Source organism: Coregonus clupeaformis, chromosome 36 (genome assembly GCF_020615455.1).
Source record: "Coregonus clupeaformis isolate EN_2021a chromosome 36, ASM2061545v1, whole genome shotgun sequence".
Classification (NCBI taxonomy): domain Eukaryota; kingdom Metazoa; phylum Chordata; class Actinopteri; order Salmoniformes; family Salmonidae; genus Coregonus; species Coregonus clupeaformis.
Window position 1 is genome coordinate 15814813 of NC_059227.1, and position 26898 is coordinate 15841710.

General features: G+C 46.6%; 2 protein-coding genes across 8 annotated transcripts in view; both read right to left on the bottom strand.

Moving 5' to 3' along the window:
* The window catches only part of LOC121552719 (protein PALS1-like), a 36040-nt gene extending 23811 nt beyond the window's left edge, over window positions 1–12229 (bottom strand). Inside the window, exons 1-3 of the mRNA XM_041865732.2 lie at window positions 12082–12229; window positions 8551–9125; window positions 6731–6942 (exon numbers count right to left, since the gene is read on the bottom strand). Coding sequence (XP_041721666.2) covers window positions 6731–6942; window positions 8551–8962 — 624 coding nt within the window. The 5' untranslated portion in view covers window positions 8963–9125; window positions 12082–12229. The remainder of the gene's footprint in view (window positions 1–6730; window positions 6943–8550; window positions 9126–12081) is intronic.
* Window positions 12230–13115: 886 nt separating this feature from the next.
* LOC121552259 (gephyrin) overlaps window positions 13116–26898 on the bottom strand; it is a 112896-nt gene continuing 99113 nt past the window's right edge. For 5 of the 7 annotated variants that reach the window (XM_041865026.2, XM_041865023.2, XM_041865025.2 and 2 more), the window contains 12 exons: window positions 24152–24244; window positions 23721–23776; window positions 23012–23131; window positions 22515–22573; window positions 22150–22303; window positions 18454–18575; window positions 18167–18254; window positions 16989–17062; window positions 16822–16886; window positions 16585–16688; window positions 14965–15061; window positions 13116–14487 (listed from right to left, as the gene is read on the bottom strand). In XM_041865026.2, coding sequence (XP_041720960.1) covers window positions 14354–14487; window positions 14965–15061; window positions 16585–16688; window positions 16822–16886; window positions 16989–17062; window positions 18167–18254; window positions 18454–18575; window positions 22150–22303; window positions 22515–22573; window positions 23012–23131; window positions 23721–23776; window positions 24152–24244 — 1166 coding nt within the window. In that variant the 3' untranslated portion in view covers window positions 13116–14353. Of the gene's footprint in view, window positions 14488–14964; window positions 15062–16584; window positions 16689–16818; window positions 16887–16988; window positions 17063–18151; window positions 18264–18453; window positions 18576–22149; window positions 22304–22514; window positions 22574–23011; window positions 23132–23720; window positions 23777–24151; window positions 24245–26898 lie in introns of all 7 variants that reach the window. The other 2 variants (XM_041865021.2, XM_041865020.2) reach the window with 2 other exon arrangements.

Here is a 26898-nt window from a genome sequence, read left to right on the forward strand (position 1 = left end):
CTTCACCAATTTGGACTATTTTGTGTATGTCCATTACATGAAATCCAAATAAGAATAAATTTAAATTACAGGTTGTAATGAAACAAAATAGGAAAAACGCCAAAGGGGATGAATACTCTTGCAAGGCACTGTATTTACTGTACGCACAGAGATGGTGTGTGTGTGAGAGAGATCATCATCGCACTGATCGAGGCCCTCAACCCTAGCCTACGACCTCTTCCTGTCACGGTTTCGGCCGAGGCTGCTCCTCCTCCTTGTTCGGGCAGGCTTCGGCGGTCGTCGTCCCCGGAGTACTAGCTGCCACCGTTCGATGTTTCATGTTTGTTTGGTTTTGTCTGTTTGTAACACCTGTCCCTTGTTAGTGTTTGATTGTGTTCCCTATTTAAGTTTCGTAATTGGGTCAGGTGTTATGTGTGATTGTTTGTGTCAGCTGTTCTTGTTGATGGTGTTTTTGCTCTCATTCTGTTTATTTTGAGAGTCCGCACTGCGTGCGCCTTTTCTTGTTTTTACGCACTGTGTTGTGTGCGTTTTGTCGCTCTTGCCTCCCGGTTGGGTTGGCTATTTCTCCTGTTTGGAGTTGTTTTTTCATCACTAAAGACTGTTGACGAACACTTTTGTGCCTGCGCTTGATTCCCTGCACCACATCCACACTCAGCGTTCTGACAGAATCACACATCACCCATGGAATCAGCAGGAGCAACCGCGCCAACAGCGAGCATGGAAGACCGTCTTCGTGGGCAGGAGGACCGGATTAACCAGGTCTGTCATGCCCTGGAGGGGGTGATGAACACTCTGCACCGATGGGAGACCAGCGGGGTACCCACGGCCCCACCTACCGGACCATCCCCATCGGTCAGTCCTCCTGTCCAACTTCCGGAACCCAGTGGGATTCGGCTCTCGCTCCCGAGGGCGTACGACGGCTCCGCTGCCGGGTGTCAAGGGTTCCTGCTGCAAGTGGAGCTCTACCTCGCCACCGTACACCCGGCGCCCTCGGGACACGAGAGCGTCTCCGCCCTCATCTCCTGTCTCACCGGCAAGGCGTTGGAGTGGGCCAACGCCGAATGGAGGAGAATGGACGCCGCTACCACTACCTATGCGGAGTTCTCCCGCCGCTTCCGTGCTGTGTTTGACCATCCACCGGAAGGGGAAGGCGGCGGGGAGCGTCTGTTCTACCTCCGACAGGGGATGAGGAGCGCCCAGGACTTTGCTCTGGAATTCCGGACTCTAGCGGCAGATGCAGGGTGGAATGAGCGGGCCCTCATAGACCACTTCCGTTGCAGCCTCCGGGAGGACGTCCAGAGAGAGTTGGCGTGCAGGGACACCTCGTTGACGTTTGACCAACTTGTCGACATGGCCATTCGGCTGGATACCCTGCTTGCCACCCGTGGACGTCCCGGGTGGGGTTCGCCCATTTCACCCTCCAGCACCTCCGAGCCGAGCCCTATGGAGCTCGGGGGTGCTGGGCGCTAGAGAACGGAGGAGTAGGAACCCGAGGGGGCCGTTCCCTGCACTAACTGTGGCCGTGGAGGGCACACCGCGGCTAGGTGTTGGGGAGGGTCCCCCGGTGGAGGAGAAGGTAGGCCACGCATTGGGGGTCCCCCAGGTGAGTAGGCGCCCTACTTACCCAGAGCTTTCTGTCGTTCACCTAACCTTGCCTGTTTGTTTTCCACAGGTTGCACCTCGTTCCCAGCATAAGGCGCTGGTAGATTCAGGCGCAGCTGGGAATTTTGTAGATCGCCAGTTCTGTGTAGAGTTAGGGATTCCTCTCCTTCCCGTTGATAAGCCTTTCCCTGTTCATGCCCTAGATAGCCGTCCGTTAGGATCTGGGTTGATTAGGGAGGTCACGGCACCCCTTAAGATGATGGCGCAGGAGGGTCATGAGGAGACGATTCAGCTCTATCTGATTGACTCTCCTGCGTATCCGGTGGTGCTGGGCCTTCCCTGGTTGATGACCCATGACCCTACTATTTTGTGGCGAGAGAAAGCTCTTAAAGGGTGGTCTGCCCAGTGTGAGGGGCGGTGTCTGGGTGTTTCCATAGGGGCGACCTCGGTGGAAAGTCCGAATCTAATGCCAGCACTGCATATTCCCCCAGTATGAGGATTTGAAACTGGTGTTTAGTAAAACTAGGGCGGGCGCAGCTGCCACCTCATAGACTGGGGGATTGTGCGATAGATCTCCAGTCAGGAGCAGCTCTCCCGCGGAGCCATGTGTATCCCTTGTCTCAAGAGGAGAGGAAGGCAATGGAGACGTACATCGCTGAGTCTCTGAGACAGGGATACATACGGGCCTAAACTTCACAAGCTTCCTCGAGTTTCTTTTTTGTGAAGAAAAAGGATGGAGGTCTGCGCCCGTGTATTGATTACCGCGGTCTCAATCAGATTACGGTGAAGTACAGCTATCCACTTCCTCTGATTGCGACTATGACGGAGTCATTACACGGTGCTCAGTTCTTCACAAAATTGGATCTCAGGAGCGCATATAACTTGGTGCGCATTAGAGAGGGCGATGAATGGAAGACAGCGTTTAGCACGACTTCCGGACATTACGAGTATCTAGTCATGCCATATGGGTTGATGAATGCTCCCTCAGTCTTCCAATCCTTTGTCGGTGAGATTTTCCGGGACATGCAGGGACAGGGAGTAGTCGTGTACATAGACGATATTCTGGTGTACAGTCCTACCCGAACAGAGCATGTAGCCCTGGTGCGCCGAGTATTGAGGAGGCTGTTGGAGCATGACCTATATGTCAAGGCAGAGAAATGTCTGTTCTTTCAGAAGTCGGTCTCCTTTCTGGGTTATCAGTTGTCTGCGTCAGGGGTGAAGATGGAGGTAGACCGGGTGTCAGCTGTGCGTAATTGGCAGACCCCAACCACTGTGAAGGAGGTGCAACAGTTCTTGGGTTTTGCAAATTATTACCAGAGGTTTATCCGGGGTTTTGGACAGGTGGCAGCTCCCATCACGTCTCTGTTGAAGGGGGGGTCCGGTGCGCTTGCGGTGGTCAGCTGAGGCGGACAGGGCTTTTGGGAAACTGAAGGACCTGTTTACCTCGGCGCCGGTGTTGGCACATCCGGATCCCTCTTTACCTTTCCAGGTAGAGGTAGACGCGTCAGAGGCCGGTATAGGGGCCGTTCTCTCCCAACGGTCTGGCACACCACCTAAACTCCGTCCCTGTGCTTTTTATTCTAAAAAGCTCAGTCCGGCGGAGCGGAATTATGACGTAGGAGACAGGGAGCTGTTAGCCGTGGTACAGGCCCTAAAGGTGTGGCGGCATTGGCTTGAGGGGGCTCAACACCCTTTCCTCATTCTAACTGACCACCGTAACCTGGAATACATCCGGGCAGCTAGGAGACTGAATCCTCGCCAGGCCCGCTGGACTATGTTTCTAGCCCGGTTTGTGTTTAAAATCACTTACATCCCTGGGTCCCAGAACGGGAAGGCAGATGCTCTGTCTCGGCGGTATGACGCGGAGGAGAGGTCAGTTGAGCCCACTCCCATACTACCAGAGTCTTGTCTGGTTGCACCGGTGGTGTGGGAGGTTGATGCCGAGATCGAGCGGGCGTTACGCACCGACCCAAGTCCTCCACAGTGTCCAGTGGGTCGGACGTACGTTCCGCTCGAGGTACGCGATCGCCTCATTTATTGGGCTCATACGTCCCCCTCCTCTGGACATCCGGGTATCGGCCGGACAGTTCACTGCCTTAGCACTAAGTACTGGTGGCCAACGTTAGCCAGGGATGTGAGGATTTATGTCTCCTCCTGTTCGGTGTGTGCCCAGTGTAAGGCGCCCAGACATTTGCCCAGGGGTAAGCTACAACCCCTGCCCGTTCCACAACGACCCTGGTCCCACCTCTCTGTGGATTTTGTTACCGACCTTCCCCCCTCACAGGGGAATACTACCATCCTGGTCGTTGTGGATCGGTTCTCGAAGGCCTGTCGTCTCCTTCCCATGCCGGGTCTACCCACTGCCCTACAGACCGCTGAGGCTCTGTTTACCCATGTCTTCCGGCATTACGGGGTACCCGAGGATATAGTGTCTGATCGAGGCCCCCAGTTCACCTCCAGAGTGTGGAGAGCGTTTATGGAACGGTTGGGGGTTTCGGTAAGCCTTACCTCGGGTTACCATCCGGAGAGTAATGGGCAGGTTGAACGTGTTAACCGGGATGTGGGTAGGTTTCTGAGGTCTTATTGCCAGGGCCGGCCGGAGGAGTGGGCGAGATACGTTCCTTGGGCCGAGATGGCACAGAACTCTCTCCGCCACTCCTCCACCCAACTAACCCCTTTCCAGTGTGTGTTAGGGTACCAGCCGGTTCTGGCACCTTGGCACGAGAGCCAGATCGAGGCCCCTGCGGTGGATGAATGGGTGCGGCGCTCGGAGGAGACCTGGAACGCTGCCCACGTACACCTGCAGCGGGCCATCCGTCGGCAGAAAACGAGCGCCGATCTCCACCGCAGTGAGGGGCCTGTGTACGCACCTGGAGATCGAGTCTGGCTCTCGACCAGAAACCTGCCCCTCCGCCTGCCCTGCCGGAAGCTGGGTCGGCGGTTTGTGGGGCCATTCAAAGTCCTGAGGAGGTTGAATGAGGTGTGTTACAGGTTAGAACTGCCTATTGACTATAGGAATATTAACCCCTCGTTCCATGTGTCTCTCCTCAGGCCGGTGGTAGCTGGTCCACTCCAGGAGTATGAGATAGAGGAGACTCCTCCGCCCCCGTTGGACATCGAGGGGGCTCCGGCGTACACTGTGAGGTCCATCCTTGATTCGAGACGCCGGATGGGGGGTCTTCAATATCTCGTGGAGTGGGAGGGGTACGGCCCGGAGGAGCGGTGCTGGGTGCCGAGGAGGGACATATTAGACCAGTCCCTGCTGACCGAGTTCCATCGGGGTCATCCTACGCGCCCTGCTCCGCGTCGTCCTGGTCGTCCCCGAGGCCGGGGTCGGCGCACAGCTGGAGCCGCGCGTCAAGGGGGGGGTACTGTCACGGTTTCGGCCGAGGCTGCTCCTCCTCCTTGTTCGGGCAGGCTTCGGCGGTCGTCGTCCCCGGAGTACTAGCTGCCACCGTTCGATGTTTCATGTTTGTTTGGTTTTGTCTGTTTGTAACACCTGTCCCTTGTTAGTGTTTGATTGTGTTCCCTATTTAAGTTTCCTAATTGGGTCAGGTGTTATGTGTGATTGTTTGTGTCAGCTGTTCTTGTTGATGGTGTTTATTTTGAGTGTCCGCACTGCGTGCGCCTTTTCTTGTTTTTACGCACTGTGTTGTGTGCGTTTTGTCGCTCTTGCCTCCCGGTTGGGTTGGCTATTTCTCCTGTTTGGAGTTGTTTTTTCATCACTAAAGACTGTTGACGAACACTTTTGTGCCTGCGCTTGATTCCCTGCACCACATCCACACTCAGCGTTCTGACACTTCCTTAATGTCATCACCACATCACAAGAGTGATGGTACTGATGTGTTACACACAGTGCTCTCCAACTGAACCCTACCAGCCTAAAGCGGTCTCTTTGTCAGTTATCATATTGTAACTGTTTGACAGCCAGCTTTCCTATAGAAACCAGGGTGCAAATAGTATTTGGTTTCATTCAAACGCTTAAGTGTTTAAATGATCCTGCTACGGAGTGCCAAATGTGCGAAGTTTGCACTTTTGGGACTATTCCATTGATTCCAATGCGCCAGGCAAGCTCGATCAAGCACAGCTAAATAATTTGGAAGAAAAGTGAATACTATTTGAACCCCGATTTGAACCCCGATCTGAATCAATTCCATAATGTCATATTAGTAGTTGACATCAATCCTGATGACTTGTATTTTCTAAAAACATACAGTATAGCTAGATCAACTCATTCTCTCAAGACTGCAGCATGACTGGCTATATGACAGACTATGTGGCTGTATAGACCAATGAATTATGCAATTGCATCTGAATACACAAATTGGAAAGGTCCAGTGGAGCCATTGGCCAGTCTTCAGATAGCTCAGGGTGCACGTCCACATCCGAGTTTATGTTACTCTGTCATCTTGGTACAGTGAGTAGCACAACTCCCAGCAGGGATACGTTGCGAGGTGTTCAATAGTGATGTCATGGAGGCAAGAAACAACAAGTGAGAGGGGGAATTCAGGGTTGTGGTTAGATGGAATACAGCTATGGACCAAAAGTTGCATGTTTGAATCACGTCAGGGACAACTGTAGAATTTAAGCTAACCCTAACGCTTTTCCTAACCTTAAACTAATTATCCTATCCTGCAACATTAATTATCTTAACCTGCTGCGTTAGTTCTCCTTTACCTGCTACTTAAAGTCACTTCTGTCTGTAGCTGTACCCCATCTAGCCAAAACCGGAAAATCCAGTTTCAACACACCAAGGTCAGTGCCAAGGATATTTTTGTCCCTGGCACCATTTACCCTCCTTTCTTTAAGTTTCTCTGTCACCATCCTCTCATCCTCATCCTTATCTCCTTCCATCCATCTCTCTCTCCACTTCTCTTCCCTACCCTGCTGTACTGTTCTTCCTTGCCCAACATATCTCCTTAACCCACCTTCCCATATTCTTATCTCCATCTGTTCATCCCCAAGATCCTCTTCTCCCTTCTCCCAACACTTCTCCACCTCCTTCCTAACACCTTCCCTTCTTCCTCCTCTTTTCTCCCCCCTACCTCCTGGTGAAAAAAGATCCACTGAATTTCTAGATCCATCAAGATCGCTAGTCTGCTGGAGTTTCTTTTCTATTTCACTCTACCTCCTGATAAAGGCTGCGGGCCTGGGCGGTGAGGGGCAAGGGCGGGCTGCCGCGCGGCTGCATCTGCTGGGACACGGCGCTGTGGATGGCGAAGGCACTCTGGAAGTCCTCCTTGCGCAGCAGGCCCAGCACCAGGGCCACGTCGGCCTGCGACTGGGCGTCCACCAGGCAGCTCTGCACCCGCCGCAGGGCCTCCAGCAGCTCCTCCAGCTCTGGGGAGGGGAGAGGGAGGGAGAGAGACAAAGAGGTTGGTTAGGTTCAGTTGCCTAATTTCTAGGATCACTCGATTTCTGTGCGAGCCCTTGCTTACTAGTGCCAGAGAGAGAGGCTTAAAACCGAGAGACTCAACATGCAGTTACTTCCTGTAATGCCCGTGACCCTAAAGATTCAGACCATCGTCAATGGGAAAGTGGCAAATTCGTCCACAAGGTTTTTTCTGAAGGTAATCGCATGTCTCTGTTTCAAACCTCTCTGGCGCTAGCAAGCACTGGCTCGCATGGAGACAGCATGGTTATGTGAAAACCATGCTACTAATGGGATACTGTCATGGCAAAGTCAATTCAGGTGCCAAACCCTGCTTGGGTTGCACAACTGTGGGCTTCTGCACTACCCAGACAGGATTTGGCATCTGCATCAAGTTTGGCATGAAGGTACCACCTCCGTATAACAACTCTGAGGAGCACAGAGACAGCACCAGGGGAAAGGGAGGGTAAAGCCTTTCTTACACAGCCCAATTTATTGTTATGAACCAGCAGGTGGTCTGTTTAAGTGACCAGGTGCATGGATTACCGATTAAGACAGTTTACCTGATTAATGTTATATCTATCTAGATTAATGTTATCAAGATAGTGATCTCATCATGGGGGTATACCTGAGATTAGAAGAAGCAGGGAGGGTGTATGTGTGTGTGTGGGCCATTTAGTGAATATGGGACCAAATACTAAACGTTTTACTACTTTAATACACATATACTGTAAGTGAATTTGTCCAGATACTTATGAAACCTTCAAATGGGGGGACAAGATACATTAAGTGCTTTCATTTCTAAACGGTAAAACAGATATGTATGAAAATACACTCAAATAAAAGTACATTCTGTACTGTCACCTCATATGAAACATTTGATCTCAAATCCAAAATGCTGGAGTGTAGAGCCAAATTAAACGTTTTAGCGTCACTGTCCAAATAAATAAGTAGGGGAGTGCATGCCCATGTTGAGTGTGTGTGTGTGTGTTTGAAAAGACGGTGCAGATATAGGGTTACATTTTATAAATGGTCTATATGGGCACTTCAGGCAGACTTGAGTTTTAGGCTCACAAGAGTCTGCTAAAACTGGTCAGCAGCAATAATATTTTCCACAGCCTACTGTCTCCTCTAAATCTAGCCAACTGACACAAAAGCAAATTCTCTGATGGAAATTGTATTTAACTGAACTAGTTCATATCACAAAATATATTAAGATCACTTAGTATGATTGACAACCACCCTCCAACGAAGCCGAAAGTTTTCAAGCCTACGCAGGAATGAGAACACCTCCGACAAAAAACGGACTACCAAACCAAAGTGTTTAACTCCAAATGAATCCATCCTCTTTCCCAGAGGCGAGGGGGAGTGAGTGACTTCAATGTGACTAAATGGAGGGTGCCTCTCCATTGACATTCACTTCTGATCCCCCATTCTCCACCAATGCCCCTCGCTCAGCCCCCTCCCTACACATTGTTCTGGCTCTTTGTTTCACAGAAGTGTCTCCTTCTCACAGAGCTACCCCTCGCCTCCATCTCCCCCACTTCCTTCCTTCAGTCCCTCACGACCCTACTCACCCACAGCCGTGTCCCCACCAAGCAGGGGGCTCCCATCCTTGGCCTCCTTGCTCGCCTCAGGCGCTTCGAACGTGGGGTTGTCGATACCCGTCTTGGCTGGGTTCTGGGCCAGCTTCTTGAGCCTGAGTGAGGCATTGAGATCGATCTCATGCTTCCCTTTGTTGGCCTCCTCCTCTCTCTTCCTCCTCAGCTCTTCCTGGTACAACTGGATCTTCTCCATCTGGGCGCTGCAGCGGGTACCCTGCCCAATGTTGCTCCTGGTCCCCACCGCCTTGTCCCCAGGGGGGCAGTCCACTGCCCTCTCCCTCTGCTGCAGCTTGGCTCCACTCCCAAGACCCTCCGTGCCACTCACAGGCCCCATTGGGTCCTCTGTTACATATCCGGGTCCTCCGTTCATGTGGGAAGTGATCATCCCTGCTCCGGGAGTCTGACCCTGGCCTGGCCCTGGCCTATCCCCGTATGTGATGATAGCTCAATGTCCACTATGAAGGCCTGAGGCTAGGACTCCTCACTGCAGCAGGGGCCATAGCACTTCAGTTGGGACGGCTCGTCTGTCTTCAGTGGGGCAGCAGGTCCTGAAACACATAATCAGGATAGAGCAGCAAGGTTACCAGTGTTTTAGTCTTGTGAGCCTTATATGACAATAATAGCCAACCCGGTTGCTTCACCCTGATCTTTGTTAATCACCTACCTTACTACAAGAACCACCATTTTCTCATTCCTCCTACCAGGTTTCCTATCACCAGAAGAGCTAATCTAACTCCTAACATGGCAACCTCCCTGACCTGCCTCACTTTGCCTGCTGCAATCCCTTGAGTCCAGCAGGTTCATCCACCCAGGTCTGTCACTCTGTCCCCAGCCGGCCTTGCCAGAGTATCTCTCCTTCATCTAATACCAACTTAGCACTTAACTCTTTGCTCTCTGGGTCCATCAGGATGATCTTATCCATCTACAGCCATAATAGGGATACAAAATGTGACAATAAGTGTAGGATATTGCACACAACCAGTACCGTTATACTACGGGTATACAACCAACCTGATCTGCTATTGCTGCTGTAGATTACAATATTTTTGAAGGACGTTACCAAGTATAAATCTGGATTAGCCAACTTTGGTTGTATGACTATTAGATGTTCACTCTCTTGGGAAATAGACAACTGAACATCAAGTTATTTTTACAGGGCCAAATGTGAGTCTTTTTTTCTTCAGAAAGAGATGAGAATGGATGGGGAGAAAACGCTTTGTGTGTGAGGGACAAAGTACAGTATTTCAGGATGTCTAGAACTAACATGACAAAAAGGAAACCCAGTAAAAGGGCATGAACAGGAAATAACATGAGAATGTCATCAATGTAATAACTAAAGATTTTCTTGGACATTTCTCAGCATTTTCTTGGACAGAAACCTCGGAGGATCCTGTCAGAGATGCAGCCAGCCACAACATACACACATGACACGTCCCACATGGTAACCCTTCCTAACCCCCTCACCACCTAATCATGTCTGGCAGGTCTACTCTCTCTCACCCCCGTACCCCTCCCCCTGATACTCTAGCCCCCTTCCCCCCTCCTGTATCTGGGCATTTAGCCCCGTTTAGAGCGCGGTGAGGCTGACAAACAGTACAGACAGCCACAGTGAGCCACCAAGACCATCTGTTTCTCTGTTCCTCTCCTGTGGGGTTGGTTAAGCCTGGGGAAGAGGGATCTCCTGGTTTACTATACTCCTCCAGGCTTCAGCTCTGTCAGCAGCGTGAGACTGAGGAGAGATCTGGGAGCTGGCATTGGTTCTGATGAGATGACTGTATGTAAATTAAACTTTGAATGTACACACACACTTTGCAGGGGTAACTTTATCCAAATGTAGGCCTAAGTAGGATTATCTTCACTCAGAAGTCTATAAAGTGTATAAAATCAGTTCACTAACTGTAAGCTTTAGACTAGACTGTAGGGCTCAGGGGTCATCTGGCTTTAACTACACTAGATCATAGCTAATTGATTCATTGAGGACGTTGATAAGAGGTGCCCCTCTAGGTAAACAGGTACAAATTGGTGGCTAATTAAATACTGTTCCTTACAGCTGGTGGCTAGACTACTTGTCAGAGTGACTGTCTGTGTCCCAAATGGCACCCTATTCCCTATATAGTGAACTACCTTTGACCAGAGTTATGGGCTCTGATCAAAAGTAGTGCATTATATAGGGAATAGGGTGCCATTTGGGATGCAGCACTGTCTATAGCCCTGTTTATCCCTGGTGCCAACATGGGTCTGTTGTCCTGATCTTGTCTACATTCTGATTGTGCCCACATTACCAGAAATGGGTCTACACATGGTATTTAAATGTGTCTGTTATCTGTCCACTCTGTATGCATTGTGAACTGATTTCCTGGTCCCTCCCTTATGCAAATTATTTCACAGCTATTCTTTCCAAAATAATATTCATTTATTCATTGTAAGACATATATTGATCTAATCAGACAATGGTGCCACCTGTCAATGATTTTAGAGGGTGGAATAATCATGATTTAAATGGTTTCTCTAGCCCTGTTTATACCGGTGTTCTAACATGTAGCCTTTGTCCTGATCTTGTCCACATTTTGATTGTGCCCACATTTTTTGACAAGTGTAGAAGATTAAAAGACGCATTGTGATCTTATTGTGATCAGATCTTATAAGTGTAAACAGACAAGATCAGGTCAAGATCAGGACAAGATCAGGACGAATGACGCATGTTAACGGCAGGTATAAACAGGGCTTTTGTCCTGATCTGTCTACACTTCTAAGATATCCAGACACAATGTGCCTGACTTCTTCTGGAGGTGGGCAGGATGATCTGATCATAATCAGATCACAATGTGTGTTTTGATTGTCTAAACCCTTCTGAAAATGTGGGCTTCTGTTCACAGGACTATGCCCTGGAGTCAATTGTACAACTCTGTTTTGAATGTCTTTAAATGTCAGGTGGACTCATAAGTCAAAAGGGTGCCGAAATAGGAAAGGTTTTTACATTTGGTCTGGCCAATGTAGATATATAGAAATGTATAGAAGTTATGCAACAGCAGGACAGCCATGTGCTCTTACAAAAAAAGTAAGTTATTGTTAGACCTAGAGGTTTGTTTCACTGCTGGCAAAAGCAAAACCTATTAAATGTCTAGTAGTGGGGCTAATACTAGGAGCAAAAAAAATATTGTTACATAATGGAACTACATAGTAACAAAGTTAATGCAACAAATATAGACTACATTTGGAGTGCAGATCTGTCATGTAAAGTTTTAATTGTGATAAACATCCACTTAAATTGTGAAATATAGCAATATTTAAATTGATGCATTTGATTTTGGTGTTTGTGATTTTCTTTATAGAATAGTTGGAATACCGTAGGCGGCAAACATTCCACACCATACAGTCATTGCATTCTACACACACACTAAAGAGAGCGCTGATCCTGTTGGCGAAGTTAGTATGCAATGAATGTTTCGAGAGTAGTCAATCGATCGGACTCAACAGTCTCACTACACAGAGAAGTCTACTCACCGCTTCCAAGTCTTTACAGAAGAAGTAATCCCGTAATATGCGATAATTCTGAAATGTCGGTTCTATTGCGTACATAACATTTCCAAGATGGGTAGCTTCAACGTCTTTATTCTTCGGGCTGGTCTCTCGTGATCGTACTTAGCCGGTCTGTGACGAGTAGGGACAGCTCACATCATTGTGGTGTAACTGCGCATGGTGTTTGGGCATCTCCCAGGCAACTCCACAGCGCCACTCAGTTGACCATTTAAATGGTCATGCGCCAAAGTGTTCACCTATCAATAGCCTGAGATACCTTGACATCCTATTCCCCAAATAATGCACTAGGCTACTTTTAGCAGGATAAACACATAAAGGGTAAATATTACAAAAAGAAGACTTTGGTCAGAATTAGTGGAGTTATGGAGAATAGACTGTGCACCTCACGATCATACATGACTAGTAGAATGATATTGTCATTTCACCTGCCAGTGTGCATGAAGTCAATGAAAAGGACCAAATGCAATTGAATGCACTATGTACACCATTTATATATTATTTGTGAAGCATTTATGTAGTGCTTATGAAGCATTTAGGTATGCTATATAAAGCTTTTACAAGATGTACTTAGTGGGACCGAAAAAGGAAGCAATTAATGATTCTAGGTACAGCCAGTCAGCGGCACCTGCACAGTATATGTCTGCCCACAGACAGCTTCAGAAGTATTTCCACTGTATTTTCTATGAGGGTAATCCGCTCTCATCTCAGTGACACGTGTGCTTAACCGATCTTTCAATGGCCTAGGCTTCTTCATATAGGCTACGTCAGGATGCAGGAAATTCAGGGCCCATATTCATAAAGCGTCATAGTGTAGCAGTGCTGATCTAGGAATATAATCTGAATGGCAAAACTGATCCTAGATCAGTACTCCTACTCTGAGACACTTCATGAATACAGGCTCAGGAACTGGTAATAAATAAATTGATCATGTTAATGGACCACCCTAAAACAAGGTGTTACTGCATGCATCAAAGAGGAAAATCACTTTTTTTGTTTGAATAGATTTTATTAATAAAAGGAAACCCAACAATACCTTATTTTTTTACATAATGATCAAGGATTTTTATTATCGTAGTCTCTTTCATCAGTTTCATATCATTACAGAAAATGTATTATAGTACAGCGTTGATCAATGTCTCTTCATTGCTTAATAATAATAATTTCCTTAGGAGTGCTGGTCACATATATCTGTACGATATGGTTCATCTTCTTCGTATTTTTTTTGATCTGTACATTTTTTTGTGAAGTCAGTTAAAAAGGCTGTCAGCACTTAAAGAAGCTGTTTCTTTTCTTTCATGTTTTTCCCCCCTTACTCTTAGTCAATCTAAGGGTGGGGTGGGGTGGGGGGGGCGTTCGGGCAGAGTTGCACCTGGTCAGATGATAAATAAGGAAGCTTCAGGGTCTGGGCAGGTTGGGCAGGTTGGTGGGTGGGTGACTGTCCGCCCCCCCCCCCTCTCTCCCAGTACCACTATCATCCCTGCCCAGGCATTTGGCACTGCGCACATAAACAAGACTCACAAGATAAACAACAAGCAAAGCTCTTTGTGAAGCCATTATGATGCATACTAACGAGAGAAAAATAGAAGTGTGTGGTGTCACCGTTAAAGCGTCACACCACAGAGGAAGTAGACCTAGATTATGCCCTCCCCTCCTTCCTCTTAGCCGAGCACCGTGGGAAATCTGGAGTCTTCCTCAGTGTTTTTCTTCATATAGATATAAAAAAAAGTTTTTTCCCCCACTAAAGATGAGAAAATAATATATATATATATTTTTTTTGTCCTGGCAGGCACCTACAGCTCTATTAAAATGCTACCGCTATCGATAAGATCTAGCATTGAACACACAAAGCAATTCGAATGAAAGGAATAAAGTTGTCTTATAATATAATAATGATAATAAGAAGAATAATGATAACAATAATAAGAATAATCATAATAATATATTACAGAATAAATCTCTTTTTATAATTAGATTTTTTTCTTTAAAAGTTATATTTTTCTTTGTCTGAAATACTATTATAATCTTTTTAAAGTAATAATATATTTTTTAAAATCATATGTACCTAGGTTTGTGATCGAGATGTTGACTATACCTCAACGTTATCCAAATCAATAAAAACTAGCTGTGCCGTTGCATATTACAGAATAGTCGATGATATGTGGACATGCACCGTGAAACACCCATTTGAACCCTCTCTCTCTCTATGAATCCATCTTGACGTCCCCCTTTGATGACATCATAGCCGGCCGATGACCATGACGTCGACCACCTCTCCCTTGTGCAGCTCCACATATTGCTCTGTTTTTGGAGGTAGCATCAGGAGACCATTGGCGCTGCGCATGCTCATCAGCCTGCTGCTCACCTGGTTACCTACAGGATGGAGGAAAGGATCGGGAGGAAAGGAGGGAGGAAGGGATGGACAGGGAGGGAGGAAATGAGGATAGAGAAAGAGAGGGAGGGTGAGAATACATGCACTTTAGGCCCTAACCAACCACACAAGTCCAGGAGGATCCAACCCATGACAGTCAGGATGACCTCGGTACCAGACCATTCAATGAGTGAGAGGCTACTAATACCACACAATCTAATTGTAGCTCTTTATACTCTTGAGCTGTACAGTATACTGAATCAATTAGGCACTACATGCAATACTAACCAGTGAAAAGGCTTTGTTAGATTAGAGGACTGTAGCTAACCCCTGTACAATTGCCCATGAACAAAATCAATGAACAGTCCATTGATAGTCCGTTATAAAGCCTGTGACTACACATGCAGTATAGTATAGCAGTGTATCGCTCTGTATAGCAGTGCACAATAAAACAGAACAGAATGGTATTCCATCAGTACCTGTGCTCTGGGCCCATGGCAGAGGCTCCTGGTGGTGCCATGTCAGAATACAGCGGTGGTACTCAGGGCGAGGATCCAACTTTACGTCACATGACAACTACGAGACAACCACAAAATCAACATGGCTCACAATGATGACCTTGCACACTCACAGGGGTTGTGTCCCACTAATACAATAATATATGCAATTTAGCAGTCACTTTTATCCAAAGCAATTTACAGTCATGGGTGCATACATTTTACACACAGGTGGTCCAGAGAATCGAAACCCACTATCCTGCCGTTGCAAGCACCATGCTCTACCAATTGAGCTACAGAGGATCACAACCATCCATAAGCTCTCCTTCCTCCTGTGTGTACACTTCAGGAGTAAAGACAGATTATTTGGACGCAAAAGTGTCAACGCTCATAGGTAGGGCCCAGGGGCCGAATTTATAACAGTTGCATAAATTTCACACTAAAAATCTGCATGTGCCATTTCTGAAAAGAGTACCTACGTCAAAAAATTTAGATATTTAAAACTTGGCACACGCTTCCCGTTATAAATCAGATCTGTTGTAAAACTGTGTGCGCCTGAACAAGCATTATAACTCCACCTGGAAAATGCCCTCCATTCACCTTTTATGGTGAAAATAACACCATTTTGCAGTAGAATTTGGAACTATTGGAATTAGGCAATGGCAGTTTCTAAAAGAAAGTGCAATGGCAAATTTGATCAAATGTTTTTGGAGGTGTTGAGAGAATGTCTTAATCTTTTGCAGTAACTTATGCTGTACTTGGCAAAGGACTGTGAAAGTTTCGGAAATAAAAAAACAATGGCAAATTGTTGTGGACCTGTCAGCAGAACATTTGAATTCAACAATGTTTCGCATTTACTTTTCCCCCAACCTAAATATGCTGGACTGAAACATTGTATAGGCTAGCCCTACTCAACAACAAAAAATTAAGTAGCATACTTCAATGTAAAAGATAATGTGTCGGTCTGTTAAATTTGACTGTGTAGCCTATTATAAACTGCACTGCCTATGGGATCACATGCAGCAAAACTTGAAATACACACCCTATCTATTTACTAGGCTACTAGGCCCAATTAAATGAGAGATGGGCATGGTATGTTGTTGTATGACAATATGAACTCATCACAGCCAGAAGAGGTGAGGAATTTATTCTGCAATGGTTATGAAAACAAATTAATAGGAAATAGATTTCTATGTCAAATTCTTTTAGATTCCAAAAATAAAACACATAGATAATCACTCTTATCACTAACGGCAAATGGCTCCTGTTTCATTTTTTACAATAATAATAATAATTATTAATAAGCATGTCATCATATCCCATATTTGCACAAAATACTTACTTGCCTGCTTGCAATACAATATATAAACCACTAGAAAATGTGCATACGGAGAGTATAAAGTTTGCGTGAAGCTGATCCTACTTCGAGGTACACGGGCTCTTTCTCGATTCCTTCTCAAAGCGCATTGGCGGAGAAGATCCAAGATTCCTCACCTCTGACCTTCTCCTCCAATTAATTTTGAGAGGAAGGCGAGATAGAGAACGCAAGCAATCGAGGTAAGACAAATTGAGAAAGATTCATGGAGTCCTGTGCCTTCTTACCCTGGCTTTGATGATGGTGGGCCGTGGGTCCAGGATCCCCTGCATCTTCCTTAAGGCAGGGATGACAAAGAGGTTACATGTCACCACAGCAGACACGGGATTACCTGGGCCGGAGGGGGGGTGGGTGGGGGTGGGGGGGGTTGGGGGGGTGGGGGAGAGAGAGAAAGGAAGAGTGTGTTAGAAACCAGTCTGGAAACGAGTGTCTGATTCCCTCTTTCTCTTTACTTTACACACTACCTGGGAGGGCAAAGATGAGTTTGCGAGCACCGTCCATGTCCAAAGTGGCGAATGTTGTCGGGAGACTGAAAAGATGGGAGAAGAGAAGAACAACATGGTTGTTCAACGAACCATCCATCCACACATCCACCCAGCCACCCATCCATCCATCCATCCATCCATCATACCCTGGTTTCATGAAGACTCGTCCAAAGTGGATCTGAGCATGCAGGTCAATATCCAGCACCTGTTTCAGATAGTCCTGAAAAAGAGGATCACACATTTTGGAGTCTACAAACGTACATATAAAAATTAACAAAAACATTCACCTTCTAGTTATAGTGTAGCTGTATCTAAAACCCAGATAAGTCTTGTGCACCACTGGGGTGTATTCATCAGGCACCAAACGGAAGACAACAGACTGAAACAGGAAGGGAGTACCTAGATTTAAATGTTCCATTACTAAATGTTTTCGTTTTGGGCCCTAATGAATTCGACCCTGTGCTGTGTGAGATAGATTGTAATTCTACATTTCTCCACACAATATTAAACACCACAATTACATGTATGTAACATTTATGTCAAATGTATAGGTAACGAAATAGCTGTAAAAACTAACAATTCTGTCCTCCGAAGAGGGATGGGCAAATAATCAACCTGGTCTCAGAGCATTTCATATTATTATGTAAGTAAATTTGAGATATTGAATTTTGAATGATATGTTACGTTTCGTATGGTATGTATTAATTCGTGGATGGCCATCACCCATTTCATATGATATATTACGAATTACCATTTGTATTATATGTTACGAATTTGCCAAAACATACTATACGTTACGAATTAGAAAAAAGGTACTATATGTTACGAATTCGCAAAACATATGATATGTTACGAATTCTAGCTAGGTGGCTAATGTTAGCTAGCTGGCTAACATTAGCTAGGCTAGGTGTTAGGGTTAAGGGTAGGGTTAAGTGTAGAAGTTAGGTTAAAGGGTTAAGGTTAGGGGAAGGGTTAGCAAAAATTAGTATTAGCTAAAAGTTGCTAAAATGCTAAAGTTGTCCATAATGAGATTCAAACTCACAAGCTTTGGGTTTCTAGACATTCGCCTTATACTCCTATCCATCCATCCATCCATCTGCTGCAACCAACCTACTTTCTTTTTTGCTTTAAGAAACCATCTGTCTTATGTAAACAAACCAAACGTAACATATCATACTAATTTGTTACGTCTAGGCTATGAGACCAGGCTGAAATAATATCTACTATATATATATTTAATCAATTCCCCATCCCAACCCCAAGGTGTCAACATAGAGCAATGTCATAACCAATGACCATTCATACTCACTATTTGCTCACATACCTTCTCTCCCATAGACACCCCTCCAGAGGTGATGATGACGTCAGCACGGCTGATGCCCTCGTTCAGGGCGTTCAGGAGGTCGTCTGGGCTGTGGGGCCGATAGACAGAGAACAGTTACCAGTTACCATCACACACCATAGAAGAGGAGAAGAGAAGAGGAGGAAAAGAAGGGGTAGAAAGAGGACTAGGAACAGGAATGAGAGTAGACAGAGAGGAAGAGGAGGAAAAGGAAGATGAACAGAAGTAGGAGGAACATCAAGAACAGGAAGAGGAGTGTGAAGTCCTACTTGTCTCCCACGATGCCCAGGTTGATGGTGGGGTATCCGTGCTCCTGGATGGTAGCGAGCAGCGTGGAGCGGTTACTATCCCTGATCTTCCCTGGATGGAGGTCGTCCTCTGGGTTCAACAGCTAGAGGCACCAGGGAAGTGTTCATTAGGCACCAAACGGAAAAAACTAACTGCAACAGGGAGGGACTACCTGGATTTGTCCAATAAGAAACACTACTTTTTGGTTTCTGTTGCAAAATATTTTAATAATGACCCAGTGCAGCTGTTTTTATCTCAATATCAAATCATTTTTGGGTAACAATTAGGTAACTTGCTGTAATATTGGTCTTTAAAAATTGCCAAAAATGAACACAAATATTTCTCAAGCAGGAATTTTGCTAGGACTGTCTAGGAGTGATCAGAGTGGAGCAGGGAAGGTCACCAAAGCGGTGCATTATCAAATCATATCAAACTTTATTTGTCATATGCGCCGAACACGATAAAATAACAATAACGAGGCTATATACAGGGGGAACCGGTACCGAGTCAATGTGCGGGGGTACAGTTTAGTCGAGGTAAATTGTACATGTAGGTAGGGGTAAAGTGACTATACATTGATAATAGACAGCGGGTAGCAGCAGTGTAAAAACAAATGGAGGGGGGTCAATGTAAATAGTCCGGATGGCCATTTGATTATTTGCTCAGCAGTCTTATGGCTTGGGGGTAGAAGCTGTTAAGGAGCCTTTTGGTCCTATACTTGGTGCTCCGGTACCAGGGAGAACAGTCTATGACTTGGGTGACTGGAGTCTTTGACAATTCTTTGGGCTTTCCTCTGACACTGCCTAGTATATACAGTTGAAGTCGGAAGTTTACGTATACCTTAGCCAAATACATTTAAACTCAGTTTTTCACAATTCCTGACATTTAATCCTAGTAAAAATTCCCTGTTTTAGGTCAGTTAGGATCACCACTTTATTTTAAGAATGTGAAATGTCAGAATAATAGTAGAGAGAATGATTTATTTCAGCTTTTATTTCTTTCATCATATTCCCAGTGGGTCAGAAGTTTACATACACTCAATCAGTATTTGGTAGCATTGCCTTTAAATTTTTTGACTTGGGTCAATCGTTTCGGGTAGCCTTCCACAAGCTTCCCACAATAAGTTGGGTGAATTATGGCCCATTCCTCCTGACAGAGCTGGTGTAACTGAGTCAGGTTTGTAGGCCTCCTTGCTCGCACACGCTTTTTCAGTTCTGCTCACAAATGTTCTATAGGATTGAGGTCAAGGCTTTGTGATGGCCTCTCCAATACCTTGACTTTGTTGTCCTTAAGCCATTTTGCCACAACTTTGGAAGTATGCTTGGGGTCATTGTCCATTTGGAAGACCCATTTGCGACCAAGCTTTAACTTCCTGACTGATGTCTTGAGATGTTGCTTCAATATATCCACATAATTTTCCTTCCTTATGATGCCATCTATTTTGTGAAGTGCACCAGTCCCTCCTGCAGCAAAGCACCCCCACAGCATGATGCTGCCACCCCTGTGCTTCATGGTTGGGATGGTGTTCTTCAGCTTGCAAGCTACCCCCTTTTTCCTCCAAACATAACGATGGTCATTATGGCCAAACAGTTCTATTTTTGTTTCATCAGACCAGAGGACATTTCTCCAAAAAGTACGATCTTTGTCCACATAGTCTGGCTTTTTTATGGCGGTTTTGGAGCAGTGGCTTCTTCCTTGCTGAGCGGCCATTCAGGTTATGTCGATATAGGACTCGTTTTACTGTGGATATAGATACTCTTGTACCTGTTTCCTCCAGCATCTTCACAAGGTCCTTTGCTGTTGTTCTGGGATTGATTTGCACTTTTTCGCACCAAAGTACGTTCATCTCTAGGAGACAGAACGCGTCTCCTTCCTGAGCGTTATGACGGCTGCGTGGTCCCATGGTGTTTATACTTGCATACTATTGTTTGTACAGATGAACGTGGTACCTATAGGCGTTTGGAAATTGCTCCTAAGGATGAACCAGACTTGTGGAGGTCTACAATTGTTTTATCTGAGGTCTTGGCTGATTTATTTTGATTTTCCCATGATGTCAAGCAAAGAGGCACTGAGTTCGAAGGTAGGCCTTGAAATACATCCACAGGTACACCTCCAATTGACTCAAATTATATCAATTAGCCTATCAGAAGCTTCTAAAACCATGACATCATTTTCTGGAATTTTCCAAGCTGTTTAAAGGCACAGTCAACTTAGTGTATGTCAACTTCTGACCCACTGGAATTGTGAAATAATCTGTCTGTAAACAATTGTTGTTAAAATTACTTGTGTCATGCACAAAATAGATGTCCTAACCGACTTGCCAAAACTATAGTTTGTTGACAAGAAATTTGTGGAGTAGTTGAAAAACAAGTTTTAATGACTCCAACCTGAGTGTATGTAAACTTCCGACTTCAACTGTATAGGGCTATATCTCAATCTTTAACAGGATTATCTATTTTGGATGCTATTTGAATGGAATTGATGAGAGTGAAAAGAAGAGTGCTCACGCATGCTCTGATTTAAAGCAAAGATATTCGAGTGAAAGCCAGATGGAGATGTGTCAATTAGACCCGCATTCGGTCCTTATAGTACTGTAGCATAGGCTATGCTGCAGCAAATGAAGGCCTACCTGTCACAATAAAAAAAGTAACCATGATGAGATGTCGGTCTACATGCATTGTGAACTGCACTCCATGCACTCCATGCGTGCATACACAAAAATGTATGCACGCATGACTGTAAGTCGCTTTGGATAAAAGCGTCTGCTAAATGGCATATTATTATTATTATTATTATTATTATTATTATTATTATTACTGAAATGGGCTGTCTGTACCCACCATGAGCATTGATTATTGATCATGCAGAGAGCGGAGAGAAGGCCATAGAGAAGTCATATTTAGACATCTCATATAATTTAACAGTTCCACTTCATGTCATGCTGTTGATGTATCGGTTTCACGCAGTTATTTATCCCGGGAAAACGGAGTGGTTTTGGGTGGTAAATCTCAGTAACCGGGTTCCCGCCATTCAACCCTACCCTGGTGTCACCAGGCAAGTCAAACCTCCCCCCATGCAAAACCTGCTGATTAGAAAGTCCTGTGTAGATTGTATTTTCAACCAGCAACTATCAGGGAATAACACTGATTAAATGTTTTCACACTTTTACAATGTTAGTTTCATCAGCTGTTGATACAAAACAAAGGAAGAACAGAATTTTCACTGCACTGGGCCTTTAAAACATTGCATGCCCTTATGAACAGGAGCCTGGGTTGGTACAAGTCAGCACACTCCATACATGTACTGTTATGCCTGGGCAAAGTTGACTATCCGAATACAGTACTTTGAACAGCTTCCTTACCTCATGTCATTCCATCTATGATTAGGGCCTGGAGTTTGGGCTGACAACGGGACCTTACCAGGAAAAAACTTGAGGCCAAGAGTTTTTCCTGGACAGGTCACATGGTTGGGAAAAAGGGTGCTATTTATGGATAAAGAAGTGAAAGACCGATGGAGGACACCCCACTTAGACATGCCTTTGCTTAGTGATCCAACAGAAAAGGCATCGTGTAGAGGGTGCTATTGAAGAGGATTGGAACAGCCAATGTATGTGTGTGTGTGTGCGTGCGTGTATCTGTCTGTCTGTCTGTCTGCGTGTGTATGTCCGCCTGTCTCACCTCGTTGCCTGTGGACATGACAGCCACCACGGGGAACTTCTGCACCTCCACCTCAGTGACTCCTACGGTGGCCAACAGGCCAATCTCAGAGGGGCCCATGTGGGTTCCCTTAGACAGGACACACTCCCCACGCTTGATGTCATGACCTATGGGCCTGGAGAGAAGCAGAGATAGGGAGGGGATAGGATTCAGAGAGACACTGTTGAAACATATGTTCACACATTTTACAGACAAATAACTACAGACACTCACACACTTCATACAGAAAGATACCGTTGCATTTATTCCATTCCAGCCATTACTATGAGCCCGTCCTCCTATAGCTCCTCCCACCAGCCTCCACTGACGCACACGCGCACACACACCTGATGTCTTGTCCTGGACGGGCCTGTACGAGGATCCGCACCTCCAGCTCCTCGGTGCCCTGAGAAGGAGACAAGAGAAAACATTCTGTAAGGAGCCATCATCACAACCATCACCTTTACTACTGGCCCCTAGTCTACAAGACTCCCTCCCAACACTATTCTCTGTTCCTGGGTAATCAGCATAGCTGCTAAGCCTTCAGCAGCTAGATACTATACGTGACACTAGGCTTTGTCTAACCTTCGTAGAAGCCAAGCCCCATTGCCCCGGACCTAGACACTATATCCTGGTACTAGCCCAAGTCTTTTGTTGGAAGTTAGGCCCTATAGACCTTGGCCTAGTAAGTTCTATCTACTATATTGTCCCGGGTGTAGACCCTATATCCAGGTACTAGACAGACACTGCTATTCCCTTAGAAGAATCTAGGCCATATTCTCCCGGAACTAAACCCTGTCCCTCTTCACAGGGCTATTGGTCAGGGGTCAAAGGTGAGACTCACGTCCTCAGACTCGCGGAGCAGCTCTGTGTCCTCCACCTGCACCACAGCGTCCGCCCCACAGGGGATAGGAGCCCCCGTCGTCACTCTCATCACCTGGCCTGGCATCACTGTGTGGGTGGGCTGCAGGGAGAGAGAAAGAAAGAGACTGGTGTCAAATACGCACACACAACACATATGCAAATGAACGGACACACACTCGGACGTACACACACGCTCCAAACGTAGAATGTCCCCCTAGGCTCTCTCAGAATCCGAAAGCATTGGAATGTGTCTAAGCGTAACATATTATTGTGTTGTCCAAACAATCACAGGCAGACACATAGCAACAGCACATCGCATCAGACATGCAGTTGGTGTATTAATGTGTCAGTGTGTTTGTGTGTGTGATATCGTGTATAATCAGCCCAGGTGGGCGGCCCACCTGCGATGGAGTGGGTTGCTGGGTAATTTAGTATGCTGAGTCAGTATTGTATCGCTACGCTACGGGGGCGTGTTTCTCACATGCACACACACACACTTCTCCTCTGAAGGAGTGTTTCACATCCACCTCCTCTGTCTAGCAGCCACGCAACAAGTGTATGTATGTGTGTGTTTCAATATTTCTCTACATGAAGGGGGGTTCCAGCCAGTTGCTTGTAGCTGTGTGTGTGTGTGTGTGTGTGTGTGTGTGTGTGTGTGTGTGTGTGTGTGTGTGTGTGTGTGTGCGGACCTGTTCTCCAGCCTGGGACTCTCCGATGATGAAACGGTCGCCTGGACCGTCAGCCGCTAAAAAATAAAACATAAAAAAATGTAATTACGTGCGTGTGTGTTTGTGTGTATATTCTGCTGCGTGTGTATCAATGTGTAATCAAAAATGTAATTACGTGCGTGTATGCTGTGTGTGTGTGTGTATCTACGGTATGTGTGTGAGTGCGTGACTGTGGAGGAGTGTCATTTAGTTGACTCGTGTTTCAGTGGGCAGTGCCTTCTGACTTCACAAACAGAAAGGGCATATCAGCACAAACAGAGAGGGATAGCGTGCCATGCACTGTTTTATATTCAGCAGTACAGTACAATATGACATAAGAGTGCTACAGTGTGTGTGTGTGTGTGTGTGTGTAGTGTAGGCTACATTGAAATACAGTACAATTGAATACATACCTCTTACAGCATAACCATCCTTGACAGAGGCGGGGAATGGGGGCAGGTTGTCTTTGGCATAAACGTCCTGAGCCAGGACTCGACCCATCCCATCTAGAGAGAGAGAGAGAATAGAGGGAGGAGAAGAGAGAGGGAGGAGGGGGAGGGAAAGAGGTAGGAAGGGAGAGACCGGGAGGGAGAATGAAAGAAAAAATAACGTAGAGGGAGAGAAGGAAAAAGGACATGAGAGAGGGAGGGAGAGGGGAGAGGGAGTGGGGAGAGGGAGGGAGTGGGGAGAGGGAGTGGGGAGAGGGAGAGTGGGGAAAGGGAGTGGGGGAGAGGGAGTGGGGAGAGGGAGGGAGTGGGGAGAGGGAGGGAGTCGGGAGAGGGTGTGGGGAGAGGGAGGGAGTGGGGAGAGGGAGGGAGTGGGGAGAGGGTGTGGGGAGAGGGAGTGGGAAGAGGGTGTGGGGAGAGGGAGTGGGGAGAGGGAGTGGGGAGAGGGAGGGAGAGAGGGAGGGAGTGGGGAGAGGGAGGGAGTGGGGAGAGGGAGGGAGTGGGGAGAGGGAGTGGGGAGAGGGAGTGGTGAGAGGGAGTGGTGAGAGGGAGGGAGAGAGAGAGGGAGTGGGGAGAGGGAGGGAGAGAGACAGGGAGAGTGAGTGGGGAGAGAGAGAGGGAGGGAGAGAGGGAGGCAGAGAGGACATCTGATTCAGATGAAGACACAGAGAGACATATGTGCGTGTTAGAGAGAGAGTGTGACACCTCTCATCAGTATCTCTGTGGGTGACTCACCACCTGACCAGAAAAGTGTGCACACACACACACACAAAATCAAACACACACACGCACACACACACTCATGCCCGCACACTCTCGTGTGTGTGTATTTCTGTGATTACTAAGTGGGTGTTGATGTTAAATCTGAGCTATGATATCAATGACTTACTGTACATGAGACGGAGAGCTGAGGAGCAGAACACACACACAGACACAAATACACACACAAGCACGCACATAAAAGTAGGTTCAAATAGTTTTTCAAATCTTTGAAATACCTGGAGTGCCAGATGTTGTGAGTGGATTTGCACTTTTGGGACTATTCAATTAATTGGTTGTGTTGTGCCAGGCAAGCTCAGACAAGCACACACACGGACCATGCCCCCCCCACCTACCACTCTCCCTCCCCTCCCACCCCTCCCCCCAACACACACCCCTCTCCCTCTCCCTCTCCCTCTCCTCCCCGACACACACCCCTCTCCCTCCTCTCCTCTCCCCCCACCACACACCCCTCCCCTCCCCTGACTCACACCCATCTCCTCCTCTCCCCCACCACACACCCCTCTTCCTCACCACACACCCCTCTTCCTCCTCTCCTCTCCTCTCCCCACACCACCTACCCCTCACCCTCCCCACGACACACACCCCTCTCCCCACCAGCAGGGGAGCTGTTCCATCCTGAAACACTCCCCCAAAACAACATGAAACATCACTTTACTGGGAGAAAAGAGAGAGATCGCACCTCCATAGCTGTTCTATTTGTCACGATGAGCACAGAGCTGAATCAGGAGTGTGTAAGTGTGTGTCTTGCCCCACCACACTGATGTCACACAGCCAGGGGGTGACCACGGCCCTAAGGCACTCTGACGAAGGCCCTGAGGCCAGTGCCCTAGGAAGTGCTAGGGGGACAGACATGCTCCAGGACCAGTGTGTTTGTACTCCTCTGAATGTGTCACTGTGACTTGACATTCAGAGTATGTGTGTGACATCTAAGCCTGCAGATAGAGCCAGAGTCAGTGAGGTGAGCAACTCAGTTTAAACCCCGTCATGTGTAGCTCATATTGTCAGTGTGGTGGTTGAGCCTGACAAGATGCTACAGGTCTGTACCACCGACATCCTATTGATATATGATAAAGCAGATGCTTTTATCAAAATTTCATTTTTTTTTTCCCTGAATGGGTGGTCCCGGGAGTTGAATCCTCTATCCTGGCATCACACAAGCCATGCTTTACCAACTGAGCTACAGGGGACCACACTGTTGAGCTACTGATCATGTAGTGCTAAGTTAGGTAATTCATTTTCTCTCTCTCCCTCCCCCTCTCCCTCTCCCTCCCCCTCTTGTGTATTCACTTTTATAGCTTACAGTGAGGGAAAAAAGTATTTGATCCCCTGCTGATTTTGTACATTTGCCCACTGACAAAGACATGATCAGTCTATAATTTTAATGGTAGGTTTATTTGAACAGTGAGAGACAGAATAACAACAAATAAATCCAGAAAAACGCATGTCAAAAATGTTATAAATTGATTTGCATTTTAATGAGGGAAAATAAGTATTTGACCCCTCTGCAAAACATGACTTAGTACTTGGTGGCAAAACCCTTGTTGGCAATCACAGAGGTCAGACGTTTCTTGTAGTTGGCCACCAGGTTTGCACACATCTCAGGAGGGATTTTGTTCCAGTCCTCTTTGCAGATCTTCTCCAAGTCATTAAGGTTTCGAGGCTGACGTTTGGCAACTCGAACCTTCAGCTCCCTCCACAGATTTTCTATGGGATTAAGGTCTGGAGACTGGCTAGGCCACTCCAGGACCTTAATGTGCTTCTTCTTGAGCCACTCCTTTGTTGCCTTGGCCGTGTGTTTTGGGTCATTGTCATGCTGGAATACCCATCCATTTTCAATGCCCTGGCTGAGGGAAGGAGGTTCTCACCCAAGATTTGACGGTACATGGCCCCATCCATCGTCCCTTTGATGCGGTGAAGTTGTCCTGTCCCCT